General features: G+C 37.0%; 1 protein-coding gene across 2 annotated transcripts in view; it reads right to left on the minus strand.

The window, feature by feature from the left end:
* Nucleotides 1–26,210, minus strand: part of RABGAP1L (RAB GTPase activating protein 1-like) — a 240,393-nt gene that overhangs the window by 192,091 nt on the left and 22,092 nt on the right. For both annotated transcript variants that reach the window (XM_010580655.1, XM_010580656.1), the window contains exons 10-12: nucleotides 23,177–23,321; nucleotides 8,490–8,583; nucleotides 3,598–3,748 (exon numbers count right to left, since the gene is read on the minus strand). In XM_010580655.1, coding sequence (XP_010578957.1) covers nucleotides 3,598–3,748; nucleotides 8,490–8,583; nucleotides 23,177–23,321 — 390 coding nt within the window. The remainder of the gene's footprint in view (nucleotides 1–3,597; nucleotides 3,749–8,489; nucleotides 8,584–23,176; nucleotides 23,322–26,210) is intronic.

Raw genomic sequence — 26,210 nt, forward strand, 5'->3', positions numbered from 1 at the left:
AGTGAGTGAGCGGCTGCGTGGTGCTTAGTTGCTGGCTGGGGTTAAACCATGACACATGTGAATCCTCTGATATGGGAAAGGAAACACAGTTCACTAGATCATTCTTGACAGACTGCTGACCTCCAGTACAGAGGACTAGAGGACATATCTTTTGGAGAAAATAAGTACAGCATTGATTTTTCTAAGTAAGACAGAAATTTTATTTTGCTTTCTGTGCTGAATTGAAACACTAAAACACTAAAACAAATTACTGTCTCCTACAGAACACATAGAACAAAACACTCTAACTGAAAAATAGTGCAGTAGATTTCAGAGCTGTGCATACACATGGATATATACAGTGTATCACGCATACCAGCTCTGTTAAGTGATGTGAATAATAGTTGGCTAATCTAACATACTACTTCTGCACAAACTGCACGCAACTGGAGTAGAACAACAAATGTGTCTATATCACAGTCTCTAAAGTAAATTTAAAATGCTGAGTCTGCTATCATTCAGTTCATCACAAGGAACACGTTTTTGGCCTGCCAGCAATACAATTCTTCTCCTGCACTAGCAAGCACAGTTTCACCAGGAGTTAACCAGCAACACTGTATTACAGTTCCAGTTTTTACCAGATTTCTCTGTTCCCCTTAAGAGGCAGTTGTAAATTATGTATCATATATTCAATACTAATAATTCTAGCTATTGCGTTCACCTTTTAAGCTATGATAGTAAAATAATAGTTTTCAAGATTTGTGCCTCAAGTTAGCCCCCTCTGAAATTTTCTTCAGGAAAAAATTCCTTTAGAACTCATAATCAAAGAAATCAAAGATGTCAAAGATGCTTTTAAAGCCAAGCCTCATTCAAGAAAACTGGCTGCCATTCATTACCATACTGGTAAGTACTGGCTAACACTACATTAATTACTACAGTACTCTATAGCATTTTCCTATAGTGTTACACAGTTCAGCCATCTTATTTTGATCACTGGACAAAAAAAAACCCAACTGCACCTATATAAACTTCCTTTCTTACAAATCCCTGGCTGCAGAGATTTTTCCAGCATACCCTCTTTCTCACTGAGGTACTGCAATTGGCAATTTAGCCAAACGGTGCAGGTAAGGCTGGATGACCAGAAAGGGGAAAGGGCCATTGTTGGAAGAGCAGGCTCTTACCAAGGAGCTGTTACAATGAGCTAGGAGATAGAGCAGCATGAGACAGAGTGTCACGAAATGTTCAAGGGAACTGCAGTAACGGGGAGCTGTTTAAGGGAGAGTGCTGTACCAGGGGGAGTTGCATGAGGAGGTAAGTAGGTAGTGGATCAAGTTCACAGATGTTACTACCACCTCCTACTTCTTATATCTCAGCACACTTTCTTCTCAAGACTGGAAGTGCAGAACACTGCCACCTCCAACCACCTAGGAATGTCTTACAGAAGTACGCTCAGGAATGCACTCTCTTGCAGAATAAACTACTAAAGTGGTCAAGACATCTACAAAAATATCCAGCTTCCAGAAGTGAGCCTAAACAAGAGAGAAACATTAAGCAGAATGACCAAAATAAAAGGAGACAATGTCTCAAAAGGTGGACAATCTGTGTAAATGTATGCGTAAACTGAAAGAATCAAGATGAAAGCTCTGTATTTGATGAACAAAATGAATAATTATGGAAAAAATAAAGTACATCGTGTTGGTATATTGGGATGGTAGCATACAAACAATGCAGAAAAAAGAAATCAGTTCTGCTTTTTCATACAGAAGCAGCAACTGAACAATCATTAATAGCCAAATAACTCTGAATTTTAACATGCATATTATTATTGACACGCATATCACTTCAACAAAGCTTTTAGTAGGATTTAGAGAGTAATATATACATGTCTGTCTCTCTCAAATAGCTTCATTCACATTACTGACACACCAAAATGAAATTGAAAGAAATTCTCTTCACAGACATAAGTATCAGATAAAAATTCATTAAAAAAATTAGCTGACAAGTTTTTCTGGAGCGCCCAATATTAACTATTCCTAAAAATGGGCCTTAGCTTTGGTTTGGCATAGACTCTCTCCTGTTCATTTCTTTTCATGAATCCTTTCATGCAATGTATGCCACATGATGTGATCACCAGCAGTTATATACAGTCAGACTATAGAAGAAATTTTGTGCTTTCAGAATAAAAGCGATTTACTTCAGGAAAAAAACCTGAGTTTGCAGAAATGCTTCAGTTCAGAATAGGATTTAATTTTCTAATCCGTAACAGCATAATATTTCATATTAAATACTGTATGCAACACCATCTTCCAAAATATACGTCAATGAAGTATTTCTATCATGAAAAGGCCAAGTGTAGCAAGGTATTTTTAAGACATGAGGCCCTAGCGTCATGATAAGGCTTGCATTTTAGAAGTTTTCCACTCCCTCCTCCGCTGTGAAACAAACATCTTCCCCACTTTTGGAAAGCAAGAGCAAAATAATGGAGGTGGTTTTGATGCAACATACAGCTGACAGATGTCCTGTGAATGGTTTCTAAGGAAAATATAACCCAACTACAACGTCAAAAAGAAAAACTTACACTATCAAAACATCCTTTTTTATTGGTAAAGGAAAAAGAAGCCATGAGGACATCTCTCACTCTGGGGACTCTTAAACTTTGCAAACATAGCAGGTAGGTCAAATTAAGACAACAAGTATCAAAAGATATGACAACATTACAAAAGGGAACTTTTACTAACAAAGTCTATCCCAGAATTTTTGTATGGACAGATGATTCATTCCCTAGATAACAAATCCAGCATTTTCTGTCAGCAACATATAAAATTATCTTCATCTGTTTCTGCCATTATGACCATTTTTGAGACCGCTGTTTTTCTCAGAGTGCATAGTTACCCTGTAGTGGCAAGAATTTTAGAACCCCAAATGGTGAGTTTACCTCCTGACACCGCACAGAGTTTTTGCTAATACAACACAGTGGTTCTCAATCTTTCAAACACAGCTATAAGCAGTTTGGAACATCTGTGCAGACAAGTTAGGATGTTGACTGACTGCACTGATGACATTAGGATACAGAACGGGAAGAGATTCCCGAAAGGATTCTCCTCTCAAATTGCCCATATAGCAAGGAGACTGGTCTTCTGCTAGGTAACAATGTTTTTAACATTCTTTTTTAAAATAAACAACAAACCAAGAAATCCCCAACTTTGTGTGGCTTTCTTTGGGTTTGTTTTGTTTACTTAGAACTAAAAATCAGAAAATTAAGAACAGAAACTGTTAAAAAAACAAAGCGATGAATTTGAGTTTATTAAAAAACCCAAAACCTTAACACCTGAACAACAAGGTGATGTACTTATTATCATCACAGCAAGTGAATAGAAAGCTAAATGTCAAGCATTACTACAGATATAGGTCAGCAATTTCTATTGTTAATGCCATTCAGCAGATATCCATGGCAGGAGGTAAAGTCACCTAATCACAATTTCAGTTGCTTAAAACAAGTCAAACTGTTTCACTCTCTTGCTACTTTGCCACTGAATAAAACTGCTGCTCAGCAGAAATCACTTTAACCAAAGGGGGAAAAAAAAAAAAAAAAGGAAAGAAACTAAAAAAATCACTTACCATTGTGATGAGAACTCTATATTTATCCAGCATTGCCTGGTTGTCATGGCATCCTGCCAGCAACTGCCAAACCTCTGCCCTCAGTGCTTCTGGAACACCACTTTTTACCAGGGTAGATAATCCATTTGGTCTCACAACAAGATTATTGTGCCTGAGAAACAGACAATCGTTTGCCTATTATACTTCAACTACAGGAGTAGAAATCAAGATAAAAAAATATAAAAGTTATAAAACTTTCCAAGATTATACTGAAAAGTAGAGTCAGCAACTGGCAACATAAACTTTTCTTCCACTGGTTACACTAACTAGTATTTGTCAGATGGAAAGCAAAAATTCTGCAAGGATTTACAGTAAGAACCAGTGGCAAAAAGTAATGTTATCCAAATTCTCTAGGTGTAGAGAAATTAATGAAAATTAAAACAATAAATAATTGCAGATAATTGAATTAAACTGGCTAATGAAGAACAATTTGAATTGAAAGAGAAAATGATGCCATCTGTGCAGACAATTCAATTTAAATATTTGTTCTACATATACGTTTAGCTTAGGTTAAGAACAGGAAATTAAAAATAACCTAAGATGTATAGAGAAATAAATTTTGGAAAACAAATAAAGCCAGTTTTAAGAGTACTAACGTGAAGACTGAAGTTCCAGTTTTACACTTCATACCAAGAGTACATTGCAAGTCCCACAAAGCAGTAACACTTGCACACACCTTGGTAAAATCTCACCATCCCAAATAAATCTGCCCTGTTAGTTTGAGCTAGTGTTTTACTATCTGTTTGTACACACACCAAGAAATGTAGCAAGACAGTTGCAGGATGATTTTTTTTATTCTCCAATACTGTGTAATTAATCCTACAAAAGTTGGTATATAGAACCATGAAAAGGCCGTATTCAAACAGGTTGAATACTAAAGATCTGTTTTTCAAAAATAATCCCATCACTGAGCCCATACATTTAGGATAAAATCACTGAACACGCACAATATTGCAGAGCTTTCAGTCACAGATGTTTAAACATAATTTTGGGCATAATAGGGTTTACTGATCCAGATTAAACCTCGCTTTGACTTATTATGGCAATTTTCCTAGCAATGCAGCAGGAAGACCACGTGAATTAACTCTTTATTTTTTCTAATGTAGGAAGTGCTTTGCTCTGTTATTGTTTTGACCATTGTTATGTTTTTCAACTCTACTGGTAGGAGAATAACAAGAGTGGCAGTTTAGCCAAATGCTAGCAAGCTATGATTAAATTAAATAACCTGCAATTTGACCTTCGATTTTAAGTAAATGTTTAGAGTACTTATTCTTTGAAACAGGTCATTAAGATATGAACAGTTTACCACTACTGTTTAAATTTAAAAGGTGCTCTAAATAAATTTCTTTTTCTTCCACTCCATGGATGATACCTCCAATTTTCCAAATGACTTGAGAATTAAAAAAAAAGAGTGTGACTATACAGAGCCCTTATTCTTTTAAACACAGTATTTATTTGAAATTTTAAATGTGTAGTGCAATACAAGTAATGTCAAACTTTATCATTCAGTTAGCCAAATTAAAACCCAACTAGCCCCTTTCCTCTTTTTCAGTATATTTTGCAGCAAGTCACATTAGACTAATGGTCTTGTGATGAGAAAAAGCTAGAAAGAAAAACCAATATCCACAGAAGTATTAAAAGGACTAGACATTCTAAGCAGTTACAAAATTATGAAATGTACATTCAGGAATAAATAAATAAAATACACCAGAAAATTAAAGCTCAAGTTGTGTGAAAATGAAGCATTCATAGCACACTTCAAATCAGATTTGTTTGTTTATTACATGGATTTGGTCATATGTGTTCTATGAGAAACAAAGAAGGCCGCCTCTGAGGACTCAGCAAGCAGATAAAATTAAATGAAAAAGGTACATTCCCATAGAAACGTAACAGGGAATTTTCCAGCAACACCTAGAAAACAATACAAATATCGTATGGCAACGACTAACAGAGATGCACATTCCATGCTGTAATACCATCCTTACTAGTGAACGTATTCACAATTGAGAATTAAGCATGCTACAGTACACCAGATTTTACTGGATTTGTCACATATTTAGATAGTTTTATGGTAGAGCAGCATCAGACCATGTAGTAAAGCATAACTCTAACAGACAATTTCTCAGTCTCTGAATGTCTTTTTGGGAAACAGCTTGATCATTAATAATCCTTGCTCTGTATTCTACAATAATGAACAAATACTCATTTTTCCCTCCTTTGTGTAGAGGCCCAGGCACCTTACAGTCCTAGACACTTTCTGACACCTGCTTGTCCAGACTATAACAGAAACAAGCATAACTTAAAAGCTTGTCTTATTCTGGTCTTATCCTTTAGCATGTGGGAAAAAATGGGTCATTCATGGATGCTGATATCTTTAGTTTGTTACAAAGTGCTGTAATTCTCCCACGCAAAATTCAAAGACATAATTTTAAAACATCAAAGAGCAAGGACACAGAACCATAATGCATAGACTATGCTCCAACTTGACAAATATTTCAGATCAAAGACTGCTATTGACCATTACTACTTTAAAAAACAAACAAACAAACAAAAAAAACCAAAACACATCAGAAACAGTTAAGTACTCAGCTTAGCTTGCAAGAACAACTTTAATGCTGAGGATGCGTAAATAGTAAAATAAATTAAAAGATACTCCATTACTTTCCAACTGTTTATTGTATCTTTCTTCTAAATTATCTTACTCTTATTCCTGTTTATATGTTTGAAGGAGACTCTTGGAGCAATGTTTCTGCTGAGTCAGTCCATTAGGTTACAGTGACATTTTAATGAAATGACAGGAAGCAATTAAAGTGCAAGAATTTTTTTATCTAGGAGACAAATCAGCACATCAGTTCTCCAAGTGGAAATGTTAATTTTTGTTTGTTTACCTTTTTTTACAAGTGCACAGATATTCCACTAGCATATGCTGCAGTTTTCAACACACTAGAAGATTTTATTTCAATCTATTTTTAGTTTTCAATTTGTTAACATTTTTCATCTGTTACTCTTTCCAAATTTTGTTCTTAAAATGTAACATAACACTATTCAAGAATTCAAGTATTTTATATGCTTGAATTTATCTCAAAAGATAATATTGCTTGAGACACTCCTAAAGAAAGTGTTTGCTACTGCTAGTCTTCAAGCTGGCTGGGATCTCCCCATTTCTCATCCCATTTTTAACTCATTTTAACTAGGGTGTTTTAACTACTAAATGATACTCTGAGTTAAGTGTGTAAGTTATGTTAGGACTTCAAAATAGTTTACTCCAAAAGTCTTCAAAGTTTTGTCTCATTGAATAGCATACTTGAGTGACTTGAAGAAATAATTGGTTACGTGAAGCTTGAGAGAATGAGCTGTGGGCGTTTTTTTATTTGAGTCCAGATATTTGTCAAGGACAAAAGTTAAAACTAAAAGAATCAACTGACAGATGAATTAAAAAAAAAAAAAAAAAGAAGCATTTTCCAATGCGAATGCAATGCACATTGAAACAAACCTGCCACACAGTTCTTTAAGGACCCAGGATGGCCTTCCTCATTGGCCTTGGGGTGCCAGTTATAAAACTGCAAACAGTTTATAAACTCTCTCTTAGGATGTCTTTTAGAACAGGCTTTGGAAAGTTCTAAACAGCTCCAGAGCAGATCCACTTACAGCCTTTTCAGGTGAGGAAAACATTTTGTCTCTAGGGATCAACTGACTTCCACACTTTTCCTCAGTATTTCCTTACATCATTCAGAGGGTCCAGAATATTTGTACAGTCATTCCATTAAATATCTGTGCTTCCCCCAAAAAATCTTTCATTAAGGCCAGAAACTTGGATGACAAAATAGTTAAAAACAAGCAGGAAGGAAGGGTTCCGTTAAGCTCAATAAAATCTTGCGGTGTCTCATTGAGTAACCTTTGCATGAGACCTCCATTAAAGGTGAGGTCAGCAGCAAGAGGCTGTGTTTCTCCAAAGCTACAAGGTGGCCAAGGGGGAATTGCCCAGATAAATCCCTAAAACGTTTTTCAGCTCTCTTTTCAGAGTTAGGAAAAGGAAACTTTGCCAATTCCAGATTAAGGGCCTCTGATTATTTTTGTCTCAGACAGCAGGAGCTATTTATTACAAAGGGAAAACCAAGTAAGTGATTCTGGCATTTGCTAATAGTATAAGGTCTCTCAGAGGTAGCAAATACGCAGACTTTTTTCTCTCTTGGCAAAGTATACGGTGCTACTGAAGCACTTAATTAAACCACAGAAATAACACTGTTGAGAACATACTCTAGGCTTACAAATATTCTTCATTTTACTCTCCAAGAGAAACAGTTTTAGTGAGGATCACAGTCTTTCTAGAACTCCTTTTCAAGTGCTTACATATAGCACATTAAAAAAAAAAAAGAAAAAAAAAAGAGTGCTTCTAAACAAATCAATCAATTAAATGTACGTCAGCTAGAAAAAATGGCTTAGACAGGACAGACTGGAGTTGCTCTGTCTTTATAATTCTAGCACTAAGAGGCACTGAGTTTCATAAGGGCTTAACATCCAGCCCCAAGGAACACAGGTGGCTACAAAGTTCTGCATCTGAAGACTCACACCCGCAGTGTGAGCATACTTGGACATATTCTCAAACACTGAACGAAACAAGATTTTTGCAGATGCTGTGGGAGAGATTTGTCAAATAACTGCAAGTTAAAATAAGAGGATTTACCAGTCCCTTTTAAAGTAGGTTTAAAAAACACATTTCAATGTGTTTTGTATTTTAGTTTTTAAACTGTGTAAGCTGAAGAATTTCAAACCTCCTGCACAAGAGCATATAGTCTAATAAAACAAAGAAAAGGTTACTATTTAAAATCTAAATTTAAGAAATTAAGCATTACCATCTCCCCAGTAATTCTCCCCAGGAATACAAAATCTTCTCAGGACAATCCTTTGACACATCACCAGTGCCACTGGAGAGTTCATTATCACTCTCTGCAAAAAAAAAAAAAAGAAAAGAAAAAAAAAGAAAAGAAAAAAAAAGGACAAAACAAGGAAACAAAAGCATGCACAGATTTACCAAAGAGAATAGACATTAAAGATGCATACACATAGGTCTCAGACAAATTCTCCTCACATATCAGTTCTAAAACCACAAAAAGACATAGGAAATATTAGTGGAACCATAAAGAATGTTTAGCAGATTTGACAAAACAAGTGTATTAATAAAGTTACCATAAAGTTCAAGAGAACAAGACTAGGGAATAATTCACAGCACTGGTACAGGAAAAAGGGCCAGGATCTAGAAAAATATTATGTGCGTAAAGATTCAAGGCTGTCAACTATCCATTTAATGAAATTTCACAATGCAGTATTATCTAAAAGTCACATCCATTCCAGACTTCACATAAAGAGAACTCTCTTTTAAAGCATAGTAGATAACACTACTTCATTACACTGCATCCCTTATGTGCCATTCTGCTTTCATGTGGTACTCTGATCTGAAGAAGCCTATTCAAGAGCCACAAAATAATTTTTTTTACAGAAATAATTTCATGGATGAGCAGCAAAAACAACAGTGTGACATGAAAGGTCATATTGCATGGAACAGAAAAGAATGCTTCAAATGGAAAAGAAATCTCATAAGTATTAAGAATAAAACACTTATGGAGGGATATATGTCATGATATGACTAATATACAAAACCAGAAGGGATAATGTGAGCCTGGGATAGTGTGCTCAAAATTCATTCAATCCAAGTAACCATCCAATTTCCAAGTGTCTTATGGGTCTATGCAGCTGTCCACACTAAGTTGAACAGTCTAACTCTTTAGAGCAGCTCCTCACGTGGATGTGGTTTTGCAGTTATTTGGACTTTTTCCAGTTTTATCTGAAAAAAATACTGCTAAAAATTAAATGAGTGCAATTTCAGCAACACCAAACATTGACAGGACTCCAGTTCTTAGCATCTTTACTATGAAACACAACTTAAAAAGAGACACTGCAACAGCCCCATTATCCTGAGAGGCCTCTGAAGCTATGGATAGTTTAGATGTTAGAGGGTCTCCAAGGTTGCTCCTTCTTATGAACTGAGCTGTCTCAGGAAGCTAAAATAAGAGAAAAAAGGAGGACCAAAGCTATATCTGCTCCCCAAATCCCTTAGATACTCTCTTCAACACAGCTCAGTCACACCTGGTTGCTGACCTAATATCTTTAATTCCTCAGGTACATTAAACACTTCACCTCCAACTTTATGTAGACAACAGTAGTAGTTCAGGTAGAGAAGGATCTTCACTACTTGTACAATTATCCTCTCACTTCAATTACACGTTTCCAATTTATAGTCTCAGCAATTGTCAAAAACAAGTCATTAATAAAAATATCATCAGTGCTTGAATTTGACAACAAACTGTGAGGAGAAAGATAGCATGTACTGTATTTCAAGGACAACAGCAAAAATGCTGCCCTGAGAGAACAGAGAAGCATATCAGAAATCTCTTTGTATTTCAAATTGAACATTAGATTAGTGAAACCCTTTAGCTTGGAACCTGTTTGTACAGCTTTACAGGCCCCAAAATACAAGACCAACCTGCAATTAAATACTTCCCCTTAGAATTTAAAAAAAAACAAACCCACCCACACTCATAATAGATCTACAGGAAACTTGATTTTAAGGTTTTCCAATCTTTTGCATACATTCACTAGATCTGAAGATGGAAATATGAAGATCTAAACCCCCCAAATTTATAATTTTAACTAAAATTTGATATCACTATAAAAGGTTTCCCAGTAACCAAAGGAACCCATTTAGTTCTATTGGAAGAAATGTATTTCAAGACTCAACTTTCCTTTCATTTTAAAATTACCAAAAATATTGTAAAGGCAAATCTCCTCACTTACCACTCAGGCATGGTAATAACTAAAAAAAGTTAAGTTAAAGCAATTAAATGCATTACATTTTTTAAATTCTCTCCTCTCCTGATTTGCCTAACCAGATCAAAGTGATCAATTACAAATGCAGCCCTTCTACTTGCCATGGAAAAAAATTTTGAGGAAGCCTTCTCTAGATTGAGTACATCGTCCATTCAGAGACACAAGGCACATGTTAACGATACTGGTACATATTAAGAATCTTAAGAAACCTGGCTCACAGCAGACATATATCATTAACCACAATTTCAGAAAGGTTTCACACATTCAAGGTAAAGACAGACAATCTGGCACAAAATTCTGAAAGGAGAGACTTGAATTACTTTGGAGAGACTGAAGAACCACAGTGCATCTCTACAAGATCTCCTGGTGAAAATATACACAAACAAATCTTGCAGTATGAAACAGAATCTGATAAAGAAGAAAATCCCCAACCAGACCAAAATATTTAAAAATTAAGCTACACTGAATACTTTCAGGAACAAAGCACACTAGTTGTTATCTGATCCAAACCTGAGCTTGCCAAGGAATACTAGTATCAGACAAAAGAAACAAACCCCTTCTTTTCTCACTACACTGGTATTCTATGCAAAATTCTTCAAAGTTCTTAATTCTTCAACGTTCTTAAGGAGATCAGTGTTACATAGCATACATACTCCAGCAAGATATATCACAAAGCTAAAGTGCTTCAGCCCTGAAAATTCTTTCATCTGGAAGGCTTAACAGTATTTGGAATGTATTATTCAGTTATATGTCAGAAAATCACAGGCCTTAATTAGAAATGCCATATGCTCCCTTTCAAAACAAGCTAACGTCAAACTTCAAAATAGAACAGGGCAAAGGAAAGAGAATAAACAGCTTTAAAAATCTCTATTTTGTTTCCACTCTGAAGACTATTTACATATTCTAACCTGTGTAAGCACTTAGGTATACATTAGGGGGGTGGGGGAGAAAAAGGGATATTTAACTGTAGATGTTCTTCTCTGAGGTGTACTTTTGTACATTTTTTTCCACATTCTATAGCAACTGTAAGCCAGCAGCATTAGCCAGGGCATGATTTTATCCACCCTTATTCTGCTGGGAATGCAACAGATCCCTTACTCTAAATGTACTGTGTACTTCTCCCTTCCTCCTTTATTTGCCCTGACCTCTCAGAGCCTATCAACTACACAATAAAACTTAGGCCTCATCAGAACAGGAGGAGAATGGGAGATATCTCAAGGAAGCAAACCTGAGGGGCTGGGTTATAAATGGGTGTACAAACAAACAGCCTTTAAGAATACTTACAGGTAAGCCTCTCAGGCTTTTTGTTTGTTTGTTTTGAATTGCTATGTGATTCACAAAATTCACAAAAAAATTGGCTTTCTGGATGTCTCATGAACCAATTCTGTGAATTCAGAGCCTCTCTTTAAAGCAAGCCTGAAGGATCGCACTTCCACAGTAAGCATTGCTCTGCATGGCTTCAGCACAGAATCATAGAATACTTTGGGCTGGAAGAGACCCCTGGAGATCAGCTAGTCTGACCTCCTACTCTGAACAGCCCTAGTTAGATCAGGTCACTCAGGGACCTGAGTGGGAGGGTAGAGTCTTGAACACCTTCAAGAAAGGTGACTGTAGAATCTCTCTGTTCCACTAATTGACCGTGCTCATGGTTTAAAAACAAACCAACCAAGCCACCAAAAACATCCTTTTATCTAACCAGAATTTCCCAGGTTCCAACTTGTGTCTGGTGTCTGTTGCCTCTCAGCCTGTTATTGTGCACCTCTAAGAAGAGCCTGGCTCTTCTACTACTCTGATGTAGTAGTTGTAGACAGCAATAAGATTCTCCTCTGCACATTTTCTTCTCCAGCATGAACCAAACCGAGCTCCCTTAACACCTCATTGTTCCTCATATGCTCCTGCCATCTGGCCAGCTTGGTAGCCTCCACTGGACTTGCTCCAGTGTGTCAATGTCTGGCCGGTACTGGGGAGCCCAAAACTGGACCCAGTACTCCAAACGCAGTCTCACAGGTGCTGAATAGAGGGGATGGATCCCTTCCCTGGACCTGCTGGCTAGACTTCTGCTAATACAACCCAGGGTGTGCTTGGCCTTCTTTGCTGTGACGGTACGTTGCCGACTCATCTTCAGCTTTTTGCCTGCTGGGATCTTCAGGTACTTTTCTGCAAAAGTCACTTTGTATCTGGTTAGTGTCCAGCCTGTCTTGTCACATGGGGTTATTCTATCACGGACACAGGACTTGGCACTTGCCTTTGTTGAACTTCACGAGGTCTTGCCAGTGCATTTCTCCAGCCTGTCCAGGTCCCTCTGAGTAGGAGCCCTACCCTCCAGCATTACCAACCACTCCTCCCAATTTGCTGTTGTCCACAAACCTGCTGAGGGTGCACTCGGTCCCATCATGGAGGTGATTAATAAAGACATTTAACAGCACTGAACCCAATACTGATCCCTGAAAGATACCACTACTTACTGGCTGCCAGCAGGACTTTGCACCATTGATTGATTCTTTCATTCCAGCAGTCCAGCAAACCTTCCAACCACATTATTTTTTCACTTATCCAGTACCTATCTCACTGATTTAATAGTAAGGACACTATGGGACATAGTGTTGGGAGTCCCTGCTAAAATCAAGGCAAACAGCATCCACTGCCCGTCCCTTGTCCACAGCACTGGTCACCTTGTCACAGAAAGCAATGAGGATGATCACAATGATTTGCCCTTCATAAGTCTATGCTGGCTGTTCCAAATGACCTTGTTGTCCTTCATGTGTTTAGAAACTACTTTCATGAGTATTTGCTCCATAACCGGTCCATGGACTCAGGTTAGACTGACCTGGATCTTCCTTCTGGCCCAATGAAATTTGCTTTTCTTCTTTTGGAAATTTGCCATTTGCATGAGATAAATATGGAAGCCTATACAGATACCACTCAGGTTGGGGGAGGATCTCCAGATGACAGATTTTGCATATACCCTGTTTTGTTAGTACACCTATAGACAAACATAAATGTGTAAAAAATGGCCTCTTTCAAAAAATCTGTAGGGACATTCAAGAACAAACTAAATCTAACTGATAAGAAGCTTGGCAGCCTACTGGATATATATATAATTTTGTGCCTACTCCATTTAGAAACACTCATTACATAAATTATTCATTATATGAGTGGACTATTCAGAATAGGGCACAAAGAGTTATACTTTAAGTGGCCCAGCACTAACATTTATTATGTAACAATACTCTATTGACTAGGCTCAATTATAACTTCCCCCCCCCCTTTAAAAAACAGAATCCAACTTGCAGAAGAATGATTGTTGGTATGAAAGACCTCTTAGCACTTTAGCAGCACCTTTAGCAAAATAAACTATGGCTTATTATTCTTGGTAACCAATAATTTGGAAAATGCTTCCCAAAGTGTGCCATCTTCCACATAGCAGAGGCACCTCTTTGGATTTAGTCTGATCCAGAATAGCCTGAAAGGCTGTTTTTAGTGGAAGACAAATAAAACCTTCAGAATTACAATAATTACCTTTGATATGAAATGGCAGTAACGTTGGGGGAGGGGGGACGAATGAGTTTGGGGTTTTTTGTTTGTTTTTTTTATAATAAAGTATTTGTAACTATTTAAGTGCCACAGACCACCTTACGCAGTAAAATGGCTGTACACATTTAGAGCACTGTAAAACCATGAGGAGCTTTGACTATCTCCCAAGATAGCAACAGAGTGATTAAGTCGAGCCTTATGAGACAGCTCCACTAGGTTATCCAAGTTCTTACTTTTTAACTTAAGAGAACACAGGTCTTGATCATATAGGCCCCTGCAGATATTTGTCTAATCTAACCCTACAAACCTCCAGTTACCTCCTTAAGCAGTTCATTCCAAGGACTTCTTTACTCTTACTCTATGGACTATATCTCTCAGTTCAAACCTAATTCTTTCTACTTGCAATTTATGCCAATTACCTTTTTCTCCTAAACAATTCTAGCACATCTCACTTCCAAAAAAAAAAACCAAAAAACCAAACCCCTTTTATTCTTTCTTCTCTAAAAAACTCTGCTTCTTTCCTCAAAGGACACATTCTCCAGACTTCCACTCATTTCTGATTTTTTCCTCCAGCTGGTCTGTATTTTTTCTTGATGAGAGGTGTTCAAACAAAATACTGAGGCATAAAGTGTTCAAAACAGAAAAATTACGCACACAGTAACTCTTTATTATAAGCAAATATCCCACAGAAAAAAAATACACACAGAGACACAAAATCTTGGCCTCTTCTTCCCCCTCATTTATTTTGATAGCAAGAGGCTTTTGAGCCCACAAACACAGAACATGGAGCACCCTTAGAGGATAACACTAGTATTCATAGCAGCACTGACAAGTTGTGTGAAGACTGTAACACCAACTGAAACCAACTCAGAAAAAAGTCAAATAGCACAGATGTTTCTCTCTCTGATCAGGTACTTAACAGACTCTTTCGAACAAAAGTAATCAACTATGTTAATGGGTACTTTCCATTTTTGACTTGAGGAAATAGATTCCAGTTAAGAACTCTTACTCATGTCAACAAAAATTGAGGTATTAAATATGCTTGAATGTTTTTAATCTTCCTGTTTTTACACTGAAAGAGGGGTTGTTTGTTTTGGGGTGGGTTTTTTTTTTGAATGGGCCTTTTTTTGCATCTTACTTTAAAAATTTTCCTTTAAACAATACTCCCTCATCCACATTTAACACCAATTATATAGCTACAAGAGCTACTTTTCCAATAGATTCAGTTCTCCTTAAAGAAATCTACTAGATCACCTGAAATATGACAATACCTTAAAAGTCAAACTCATTTGTCAGTTAATAAAAAAGGCAAATAAGGGGGAAAACTATACTGTTGTTTCAGAGACTTCAAGCACAAAAGTGAAGTACATCCTAAAATGAGTAGAAATGCATGAATATAGCAGATAAAAATGAACAGGTGGGATTTGAGCACTGATGTGAAGAAGAAAAAAAGATTTTTAATGAGTTTTAATTGAGAAGCTGTTAGAAGTGAAATAAAGAGTAGGTGGAACTGACAAATAATATAGTTGGAGCAGCCTGAAGGAGAAAGAAATTAGGTCATGAGGATAGGTGGGAATAGAATTGGAATACTTCAAAAATGAGAAGTTTGATTTTTATGTAGGAGAAGAACAAAAATGAAGGGGGAGCTGAAGTTGGCAGCATATTATCAGGGCAACAAGATAGACGTTGCTGACATGGAATCATTCCATACATACTAGATAAAAGAGGATCGTGAGAAAGGCCACCAAAAAAAGCAAGTTTCCATTTATAAGGTAACAGGAAATTATACAGTTTGAACAATAGCTTTGCCAGGAAAGGCAAGACTGAAACAAAGTTTAAGTCATGAAATTGATTCTAGGATTAAATAAGGTAGATTTTCAGAAAGGTCCAACTTTTCAGTGCATTATAAAATATTCTGATGAAGACAAGAAGATTTCAAAATGCCTTCCAAATGATATATTTATGAAATGACAATCCTCAGTATATTTTCTAATTTAGAGGGAAGATCAATAATCAAGAGGAGTAAAATATGGATTTATGAATATGAACAAAGACAACTTGCACTGAATTCTGCTCACAAGAACCTTCTGTTTATATGCAAGTTTCATAATTAAGTTAAAGAAAAATTAATTTGGCAGCTACTGAAGTACATATAGAGTAAAAACAAAAAACAAATATACCTGAATTCTTCACTAAAAGCAAAGCAGTAATAGCAAAAATCCACTATATTTATTCTTACTCTTTTTTATGAATTATAGGATACACATTTTTCACTTAGAATCATTCAAGCAAAAGCTGACAAACCCCAAAATTTTGATTACCTTGCAAACAGTTTGCAAATTTGCTACTCTATGTAACCGAAATCTGGATCCCCAAACCCCATACATTTGGTAAACGCTGAAAGAGGGTGGAACAGCATGGGATTAGATGATGTCTGTCTTTCACTCACTGCATACAATAATGGTTTTCACACATATTATAAAGAAGTCTGTGCAAAATCTCTCAAAGGACCCACACTTCGACTTTGGTACAATCCTGTTGGTTGTGTAAAATGGCTAGCCAAACCGACTTTTTCTTTTTAATACAACAAAAAATTCTGCACTTAAAAACATGTCTTCATTCTATGCCATACAGTTTCTACACAGGCCCTACATTACTGTCATATTAACAAAGAATCATTAAAAAAAAAAAAACAGTCACAAAAATAACCCTTAACTGTGCATCCAAATCTGAGTGTAGAAATATGCGCAAAGAGATGATTCTACCCTCGTGTAGTGAATATACAAGTGAGCCACCATGACATATCTAAATTTGATGTACAAATGCTTAAAGCTGAATAAAAGAGTGGAGAAAAATTATTGCTTCAGTTCAGTAGTTTTTCTCCCACACAGATGACAAAGCCAACTAAATGCTGCACAGTGGAGGTATTCTTGTAAATATAAACATCTTCCACATGTACTGTGCTGTCTGAAAACTGACATCTTTGAGAACATGCAAGAAAATCAAATTTGAGATGTTGTCACAATTCTAAGGCAATGCAACTCCTTACTCCGTATTAGTAATTTACAAATTTGTAGATTAGTATCTACTGCCATATTTGATATAATCAAATGAAAAAAAAAAAATCAACATTATAAACACATAAAAATTATGTATTGCCTGGCATTTACTTCAAGTGCCAAGGCAATATGCAGGGCACTTTGATTATGAAATACTTAGGCTTAACAAAACACTAGAAAGCTAATGACCAAAACTAAAAGGACAAGAATCTCACTTTGAGGTTGACAATTATTAGTAAAAAGTCAGGGGGAACTGTTTGTTAGAAAAGTCTTTCCAATCATCTTTATATTAAATAAGATAATTTTTAAAATTATATGAAATGTGAAAATATATGAGCATAGTAGCGGTAGCTTGAGGCCACACAAAACCATGGCACTCATGACTGAAACCTGAGATCCTCTAGCAAAAGGAAGTTCTAATTCCTAATAAACCACCAGGATTGCAAATCCTTTTTCAAATTACTTTCAAACTACCATACTGTTTATAGGCAGACAACAAAAAGACAACCCGTACTGAAATAAAGCACCCAAAACATTCAAAATAATCTGCAATTGCTTCCAGACAAGATGCAAACACGAATTTATGCTTATTTATTACTGAAAGTGTCTATTTTATACCACAATCTGAAGTGATTTTATGTAAGTTGTAACAAAAAGGACTGAAATCCAAGAAACAGATATCACCTATGTACCCAAGGAACTGAAAACTCCCTTAATTTGAAAGTAATTTTTCCCATCATTCTGCAAGAACAAACCAAAGTCGTCAACAGATTTCCCTGGAGTACTCACAAACCGCAGGCCAGAATTATGGAATTATATTTTGCCTTGAACTTCACAAAGTCAGCGTGAACAACAGATTTTATCAAAGAACAAACCCCTACCTACAATGTGTTCCTAAGCGCACGTTGCAGGAGTGTCTTGTGGACACTGGAGAGGAAGAGGGGAATATAATACCTCAGTCACACTCATTTGAGGGCCTAGCCTGCAAACCTAGTTTACAGGTAAGCTCCAACAGCAATCTAGGTTACAGGACAGGAAAGAACCTGAAACCCAGGCAGGTTACCTTCCCTGTGCTTCCATCTCCCTATAAATCTGAACAGAAACAACCTTAAAATTTCCCAGTTTTCCATTTCATTTACAACCCTGCAATTTCATTAAATACTTCTTTAATCCACAGAAGTGCTTCAAATTCAAAATATTTCAAATACTTGCCTTTTAACAGAAAGGCCATACTTGCATGAACAAATTTAAATAAAACTGTAACTGTCAACAAAACCTGCCACCATTCAGGGCATATTAAAAAAAATACAGTCTTCTGCACTGAGGTTGTTTTTTTTTTAATATACTAAGGAAGGGATCATATTCTTTCTGGCAGCACAGTAATAGCTGCAGAAGTCAACAGAGTACATTTATTCTACGATTCTATGATTTTTAATAACAAAAGTTAACTTGTAAGGCATGAAAATAATCCAATTCAAAAGAATGGATAGTAGAGTCCATAAAACGACATCAAGCTCATCAGGAATATTTTCTTTTCCTTTGGAAGCTATAGATCTGCATTCTTCAGAAGTGCTTGTATTTTAAAACACATCTCTTATGGAACTGCAGCAAAGGGTTCTTGTCTGAAGATAGCCACTAGGCCAATGACCTCATGAATTTAGGATTTATGAAGTTTTAGTTCATTTGTATGGAAACAGCAAAAAGACTCCAATACAGATTTAACTGATCTTGTTTAGGACTTACCAACATTACTCTGTATTGGATTAATATAACAAACAGATCCTATGAATTACATGAAGCTATTGTTAATTTGGATGAAAATGCAGAGTTGACTATTTCCACACTACTAATGTCATTCTCACTCAGTCATCCTCATTTGTTCACACTATCCCTCATCATAAACCCCGATTTTATTACAAAATACTCTCAATAGCTCTATTGACTCCTAAACACCACCTCCTCTACTCCTTTGCTTTTCTGAATCCTGAAAAGAGCTTCTACCCACCCACAACATTCGACACAGTATCCTAATTTAGTCTAGCTGATCATCTCCCATCATTTAGTATTGCCCACTCCTTATCTACTGTACACGCCACCTTTCTGTGCTGTCCAATACATCACACTCAGATTTCTTTGAAGCTTTCAGGGTCCTCTATCCTTTCATTTCTATTTTCATTGTCAAATTTCACCATCTCCACACTGAATTTCTACACCTTTTACGTTAATTTTTCTATTGTATAATATCTCTTTTTGTTCTTAGAGTTAAGACAGCTAATAACTAAACACCAAACATGTTTCAATAGGATTCTTTTTGGTTTAAGTCCACTGTTTATGAATCAGTATCCACTATGCTGTCAACTGCAACCCTGCTCAGTTCACAGCTGTCAGGAAAGTAATATCTAAAGTATCAAGAAATCTATTGTTGCAGTAAATAAAAGCACAAACCCAAGCAGTACTGCATTCCTGGAGTCATTTGAGAGCGTTCTAGAGGCAATCTACAACTCATGCTCAGAAACTTCTTCTTGGAGACTTGGTAGGCATGTTATCTTTTACCTACCATGAACTACCTGTTTCAGGATGTCTGCTAAACATCCTGCAGGTGTTTACTCTGCAGGCAATTTATGGATTGGAACAAGAGCTAGTAACCAGACACTTGGGACCACATAAAACTAAAGAAAAAAAAAAAATCTTCAACTCAGTTACAATCAGTTTAAAGACCATTTTCTGTTTTTAAACAGAATTGCTCCCACTTACAGTGATCCTCACCCTTCTAACATTATTCTAAGAAGAAACTCAAATGGAGTTACCTAGTATTCTCCTTAAATGTTGCATTACAGGTTAAAAAAAAAAAAAAGAACTAAAATATTAGCACCAAAGGAAGGTCATAATTTCATGCATGGTCTAAGCAATACTGCTGCTAAAAGAAGCCAACCTATTCTTCCCCTTCTCCTGTGTTATTTGTTTCTAGGACCACATTCTCCTTGCGAATTCTTCTGCTGGAAAGCAATTTTCTCCAATCCTTAGGCTCACACATGCAGCCAGGCACTTCATCCTGCCATAGAATGGCACTACAATAAAAATACTTTGTGAGGCCTTGTCTTTTTTTAATAATGTAATATACAAACCATTGTTTTTGTACATGTTCTCACTTACTCTTAATGCTTCAAAAAGGAGAAAGATTAGTCCAACCAATTGTCCTTTGCACCTTATTAGAAGGTTCTACTCAAAATTAAATATTAACAGTGAAGTTTTCTGCTTATTGATAAAAATTGATACTTAAATCCACTTTTTTGAAACCTTTCCAGAAAGTGTTGGAATTTCCTCATTATATATTTTAATCTTTTAAAATTATATTCTGAATTTAATGGAAAACTTCTTATCAAGGAGTGTACTTTACATTCTAGGTTTTGACAAGAAATCATTAATATTAATTATATTTTAAAAATTATTATCTCCAAATCAAGGAACCTTAGATGACTGGGTTGCCAGAAATATCTATTACAATATTAATAATTTAAAAAAAAAAAAGCGAGGCTGATCTGAAAGATCTCTAAGTAGCTATTGCACGATCTTTGCAAAGATCTTAGTTTTTTTATATAGCTGTTCAGATGAAAAATAAAGCTAAAATGAGAAAAGAATATTAAAAGCTAAGAATGTTATTTAGTGAATACATTATCTCAATTTTCTGTATGCAGTTGCTGCACATTTGAAAGGGACTATGTCTAACACTAGTATAGTAATTGTTTTAAATCATTATTGGGGGGGATCATGTTTGGCTTTTCAGTAAAGCAAAAAGAACAAGAATATTGAAAAAATGCCTTCTTTCTTATGAACATCTTTATTCGTATACTCATAACAAGACATCCCACTGAGCTGTGTGTATGCACACATACACACAGTACACAGAAGCCAGGTAAGGTGCAAATGAGGCATGCATTCTTATACAAATGAAACTGCAATGCATAGTGCTTCTAAAGTAAATTAATATTCTGTGGGCGTGTAGGATATATATGAGGATATAACAAAAACAAAACAAACAAAAAAAAGAGAACAGATAATAATCCTCAATATCTGTAATGGTAACACCAGCCTCTGGCCTATGACATAGTAAAGTCCCTTTAATGCACACCTGCCCCAGTCAGGTTGAAAGCAGAAAAAAAACCTATATGGCCAGGTAGCTACCATCCTTAACATTAAAGAAAAGAAAAAGCCTTCTTCCAAGGCTAAGACAAGACATTGTAAACTCAGGGGGGTTTTTTCCATCATCATAATTAGTACCCTGAAAAGAAAAAGAAAGAAAAAGAATGAAGAGATTTATTTAGAACAACTGCAAATGACTCATTTAACCTGCATATCCACTAGGATAGATAACTTCTAGGCAGATAACTCTAAATGCAGTTTCCATGAGAACAGAGTCACATCATGATATTTTTAATGTCTTCTCTTAGGAAGTAATCTACATTTAAAATATGGAAACTAGCATTAAGAAGCTAAACCAAAGTTAAACGTAGGTTCATACCCCAGTGGAATACTTTTATTCTATAATAAAATAAAGCCATTCTATAACAGTACCAAGAAGACAATATCCACGCTATTACTAATTGTGCTACATTCATCAAATTCTGGAACAGCGCTTTACTCTTCCCAGTAAGAAGCAATATTAAAAAAAGTATTCAAGTAATTACTTAAACCCTATCCTATCAAGCAAGCTCCAGAAAACATTCTGACTATACAACTCAAACATCCAGCAAGGAAAAGAACACCCACAGATGTTGAAATGTGCTACACTGAGCCACAAGACCCAAAGGTCAAATCTGAAATAATCCTTACTATGAACACTAAAGCAATCCCAAATACCAACTAAATATAAAAGGTCCTTTAGAGAAAATAGTATTTTTACTATTCAGAAGTGGCGCTTGATGCAAAAGAGGGAGTAACAGTGATAGTCAATGCCCATCCCGCTCTCTCCCAGGAATTGGGAGGTTTTCAATTCACCAAAGAGCACCTGGCTGTGGGTTTTGTAAGGCTGGTATCACTTGGGATATGTGGGGGTTTTTGTTTGTAACTGGAAGAGAGTAACCACGTAACCATACCTGTCTGCTCCTGACTGTGTTAATCACAGGGTTCTGATCTGTATTGTATAAACTAATATCCAACTACTTACCTACAAGTAAGAATCAAGAAGGAATTTTCCTGCTGTAGTAAGTGAGACTTTTTATAGTAGTGACAGAACAGTGCCAGAAATCTGAAGAATAACTTTGTAAAACTATCATGAGTTCTGGTAGGTCAGATATCCAGATGAAAAATGGCACGTAGAAAGCCTATTCTGAATGCTATGGGCTAACCCTCAGAGTACAATGAGACAACAATAGGCCAAGGGCCTTCAAGAAAACAAAAAAAAACCCCAAACAAACAAAACACCAATGGGAAAGACACTGAGGTACTGTTAGCTTTGAAAGGGGTAGGCAAATACACTGGGTCCATGAACAGCAGCAATCCCCAACATGATCCCCGATTGAACCAGGAGATATTTTGATAAACCCTAGTTATAAATGAGGGAGAACGAATCACATGCTAAGCAGACAGTTTGGGGGTGGGGGAATTCTCCATATGAGTCTGTCTGGGATATTTTTTGGTTTTCTTTACAAACAGGCATTTAAAGCCCTCCATTTCAAAGCCCATTTCAATGCTGTCCTTTAGCAGCACATTCAAGGCAAATGGCTTCTGATCAGAAGAAAATCCCCCTAGCAAAGGTTTTCTATCTTGTAAGCAGAGCACAAGTGCACCAGTAACACATTCTGAAGCAAACAGAAAAAAGGACATGCGTTGTCTGCTGCTGCTGCTACTGGAAGAACTTGAAATAATGGGTTAGTAAAAATGCCATTACTAAAGAACTGCTGCTAGTAGAAAGTTACGTGTGATCTTTTTGTCCAAAACAGTTGTATTTCTAATAGACACAAATAGGAAGAATTAAATAAGTAAATTAACAGCAGAAATATAATAGTACTATCTACGGGAATATCTATGAGAACCATAAGGGCTCATTTCTCATTTGTTCTTACCTTCTTCTGCCTCATCATCTTGGGATGACACAGGCCCTCCTCCACTTGTTGGGCTGACCAATTCTTCCTCTCTTGCAGATTCTCTTTGTAGACTGACAACTTCATAAATTGCGTCCCCAGCACTTGTGTGGTTTTTTCCTTCAGACTGAAACAAAATAAGTGTATTTATCAGGCCCCCACTGTTGATAAAATACAGTTCCAATAGTATGCCAAACTCAAACACATACAAGCGAATCTCCTATCAAGGCTAAACAATAGTTTGGGCAAGACTCCCTCTTTGCAGTGGTACACACAGACTGGCAGTAATTGACAGCTCTGTTTCTCTTTAAGTTTTATAGGTAGAACATACAAATAAAACTGCATTATTTCAAAGCTGCCTCTTAACAACCATTTTAAGTATTGTTCAGAACAATGATAAAAAAATCTTCCCAATTTAAATAGCTATAATGAGATGAGGTCAAAGAGAAACCACAGCAAAAGAAAAGAGGAAAGAACAAGCAAGAAAAATATTGGAGTAACTGACATCACAGAAATAGGAATTGAATGCCTGAGGAGGAAAAAAAAAATTAATGGTAAGAGTTTTTAGTAGGTAAAGACAAGACTAAAGAAACAAAACCCTATGCTTTTTGAAAGCCATAAATTGTAAAAAGCTCTTTGTAGTGTTTTAGGCATTACAAAACCAGAAAAATTAATCTTTCTTCCACTGAGTATAATTCGTAATATACTCCTTTCAATGGGGAAATGTATTGGCTGTACCTAGCTATAAAATTTGTGTTTGTAGCCTAAGTTTTATTTACTTCTGACTTTTATATATGTGTGTGTGTGTCTGTGTGTGCGCACATGCACAACTCATGAATATCTGTCAATCTAACAGTTACATTAACTTGAAAATTTGAGTGTGGTATCTGTAACTATATGTTTTTGAGGTCAGACTATTTTCAGTGGAAATAATTTTGTTCTGTAAAAGCAGCTTTTCTTCCAAATCTGTCTCACCAGGAATTTGGCAACTTCCAAGGCAAACTACCTCAAAGGTTGGAGGACAAGGGGAAGTTTTTTTTTCCTTTTTACTTCAAGCTTCAAAAGTTCAGAGTTTAATCTAAGTCTTTCATGTTCAATGGACTTTCACATGAAAAAGAAGTTAGTTACCTATACTTTAAGCACTGGATACAAGGTTACAAGCTTTAAAATAAAAGGAGTATTAGTTTCTCCTCTGAGTTACAGGTCTGAACACAATTATTATTCAGTGACATGCAGTGATTAATATATTTGCAAAGAATTGTATAAAATTGCAAAATAATGATTGTATTAAATGAACCAGCCCAAAATGTTGCGCTATTTTGTTCTTTGTGCATCTTGCCTAATCAGTTAAAATAAAGTTATTTTTTGAACATATTAAAAACATCAAATTACCCATGAAAAAGAAAAAGAACACAATTTCAGTTAAATAATATTCAATTTGTTTAAAAAACAAAATTCTGATAAAGGTGGAAGACCCCGTAACACCTTCACTGGAGATACACATGAACTGCTAACCAGCACTTGCAGTTTCAACAAGATGGTGAAATTATGCAGATGGGTAATTCAAATAGGGACTGCTTGGACTGACACAATATAAACAATTTTATACTGAGAAAACTTTCCTACTGTATTTTAGATTATCATTCAATTCTGCTTCCTTTAAAGCTGATATTCCCTGGAAGCAGTAGCTCCAATTATCAGCAAGTTTTGCTGACAGAACTTCTCATGAGGTCAGCTTAATGAACTTTTGGGTGTAGGCATAAATACTCTGCATTTTATAACATTTAGCAGGATGATATTAGAGCCATTATCCCTGTTTAATTCTCACAGAACACCATTATCAAGTAATTACAAAGTACTTGGTTAAATCAGTCAAGTATCGATGCCACTAATATTATTAACCATCACTATCTATAGCTTTCATTTTTGAGGGAGTAAGGCATGAGATAGTATGGATTTTGTTGTATGTTACAAGAATTTCAAGTCTTCAGCAATTTGCATGTGTTCTCTAAAGACCCACCTCTATAAAATGCAAATAATTTGGTTATTTGTTTTTTCTCAAGCACGAATTTGCTATCTACAGGAATCCACCTTGTTATGGGTTTGTGTGGCATGGGTTTTTTTGGTAGCAGGGAGGGGCCGCAGGGGTGGCTCCTGTGAGAAGCTGCTGGAAGCTTCCCCGGCTCCCAGGCGGACCCGCCTCTGGCCCAGGCCGACCCCGTCAGCGACGGCGGTAGCGCCTCTGGGAGAGCAGATTTGAGAAGGGGAGCCTGCAGTGAGGAGGGGGACTGGAATGCGAGAGGAACCCCTCTGCAGATACCGAGGTCCGTGAGGAAGGAGGGGCAGGAGGTGTGCCAGAGGAGGGGATGCCCCCACAGCCCATGGTGAGATGGCAGGCTGTCCCCCCCAGCCCATGGAGGGGAGTGGGGGAGCAGATGCCCCCAAAGATGGCCGTGACTCCATGGGAGAGCCCGCGCTGGAGCAGGCTGTGACTGAAGATCGGCCCGTGGAAAGGACCCACGCCGGGGAAGTTCGGGAAGAGCTGAAGCCCACGGAAAAGGACTCACACTGGAGAAGTTTGTGAAGGACTGTCTCCTGTGGGAGGGACCCCGCGGCGGAGCAGGGGCCGAGTGAGGAGTCCTCCTCCCCCTGAGGAGGAAGGAGCGGCACAGACAAGGTGTGGGGAGCTGACCCCGACCCCCATCCCCTGTTCCCCTGCGAGGAGGGAGAGAGAACCGGGAGTGGGGTTGAGGCGGGAAGGAGGGAGGAGTGGGGGAAGGTGTTCTCAGGTTTGGTTTTGCTTCCCAATATCCTTGTTTTGTTTTGACTTGTAGTAAATTAAATTGGTTTGGTTTCTTCCCCAAGTTGCGCCTGTCTTTTGCCTGTGACCATAAGTGGTGAGTGATCCCTCCCAGTCCTTATCTCGACCCATGAGCCCGCCTTTATATTTTCTCCTCATCCCACTGTGGCCGGGGCGGGGGGGGGGGGGGGGGGAGACCGGGGGCGGCGGGGTTTG

This window comes from Haliaeetus leucocephalus, unplaced genomic scaffold (assembly GCF_000737465.1).
Source record: "Haliaeetus leucocephalus isolate CR32 unplaced genomic scaffold, Haliaeetus_leucocephalus-4.0 Scaffold730, whole genome shotgun sequence".
Taxonomy (NCBI): Eukaryota; Metazoa; Chordata; class Aves; order Accipitriformes; family Accipitridae; genus Haliaeetus; species Haliaeetus leucocephalus.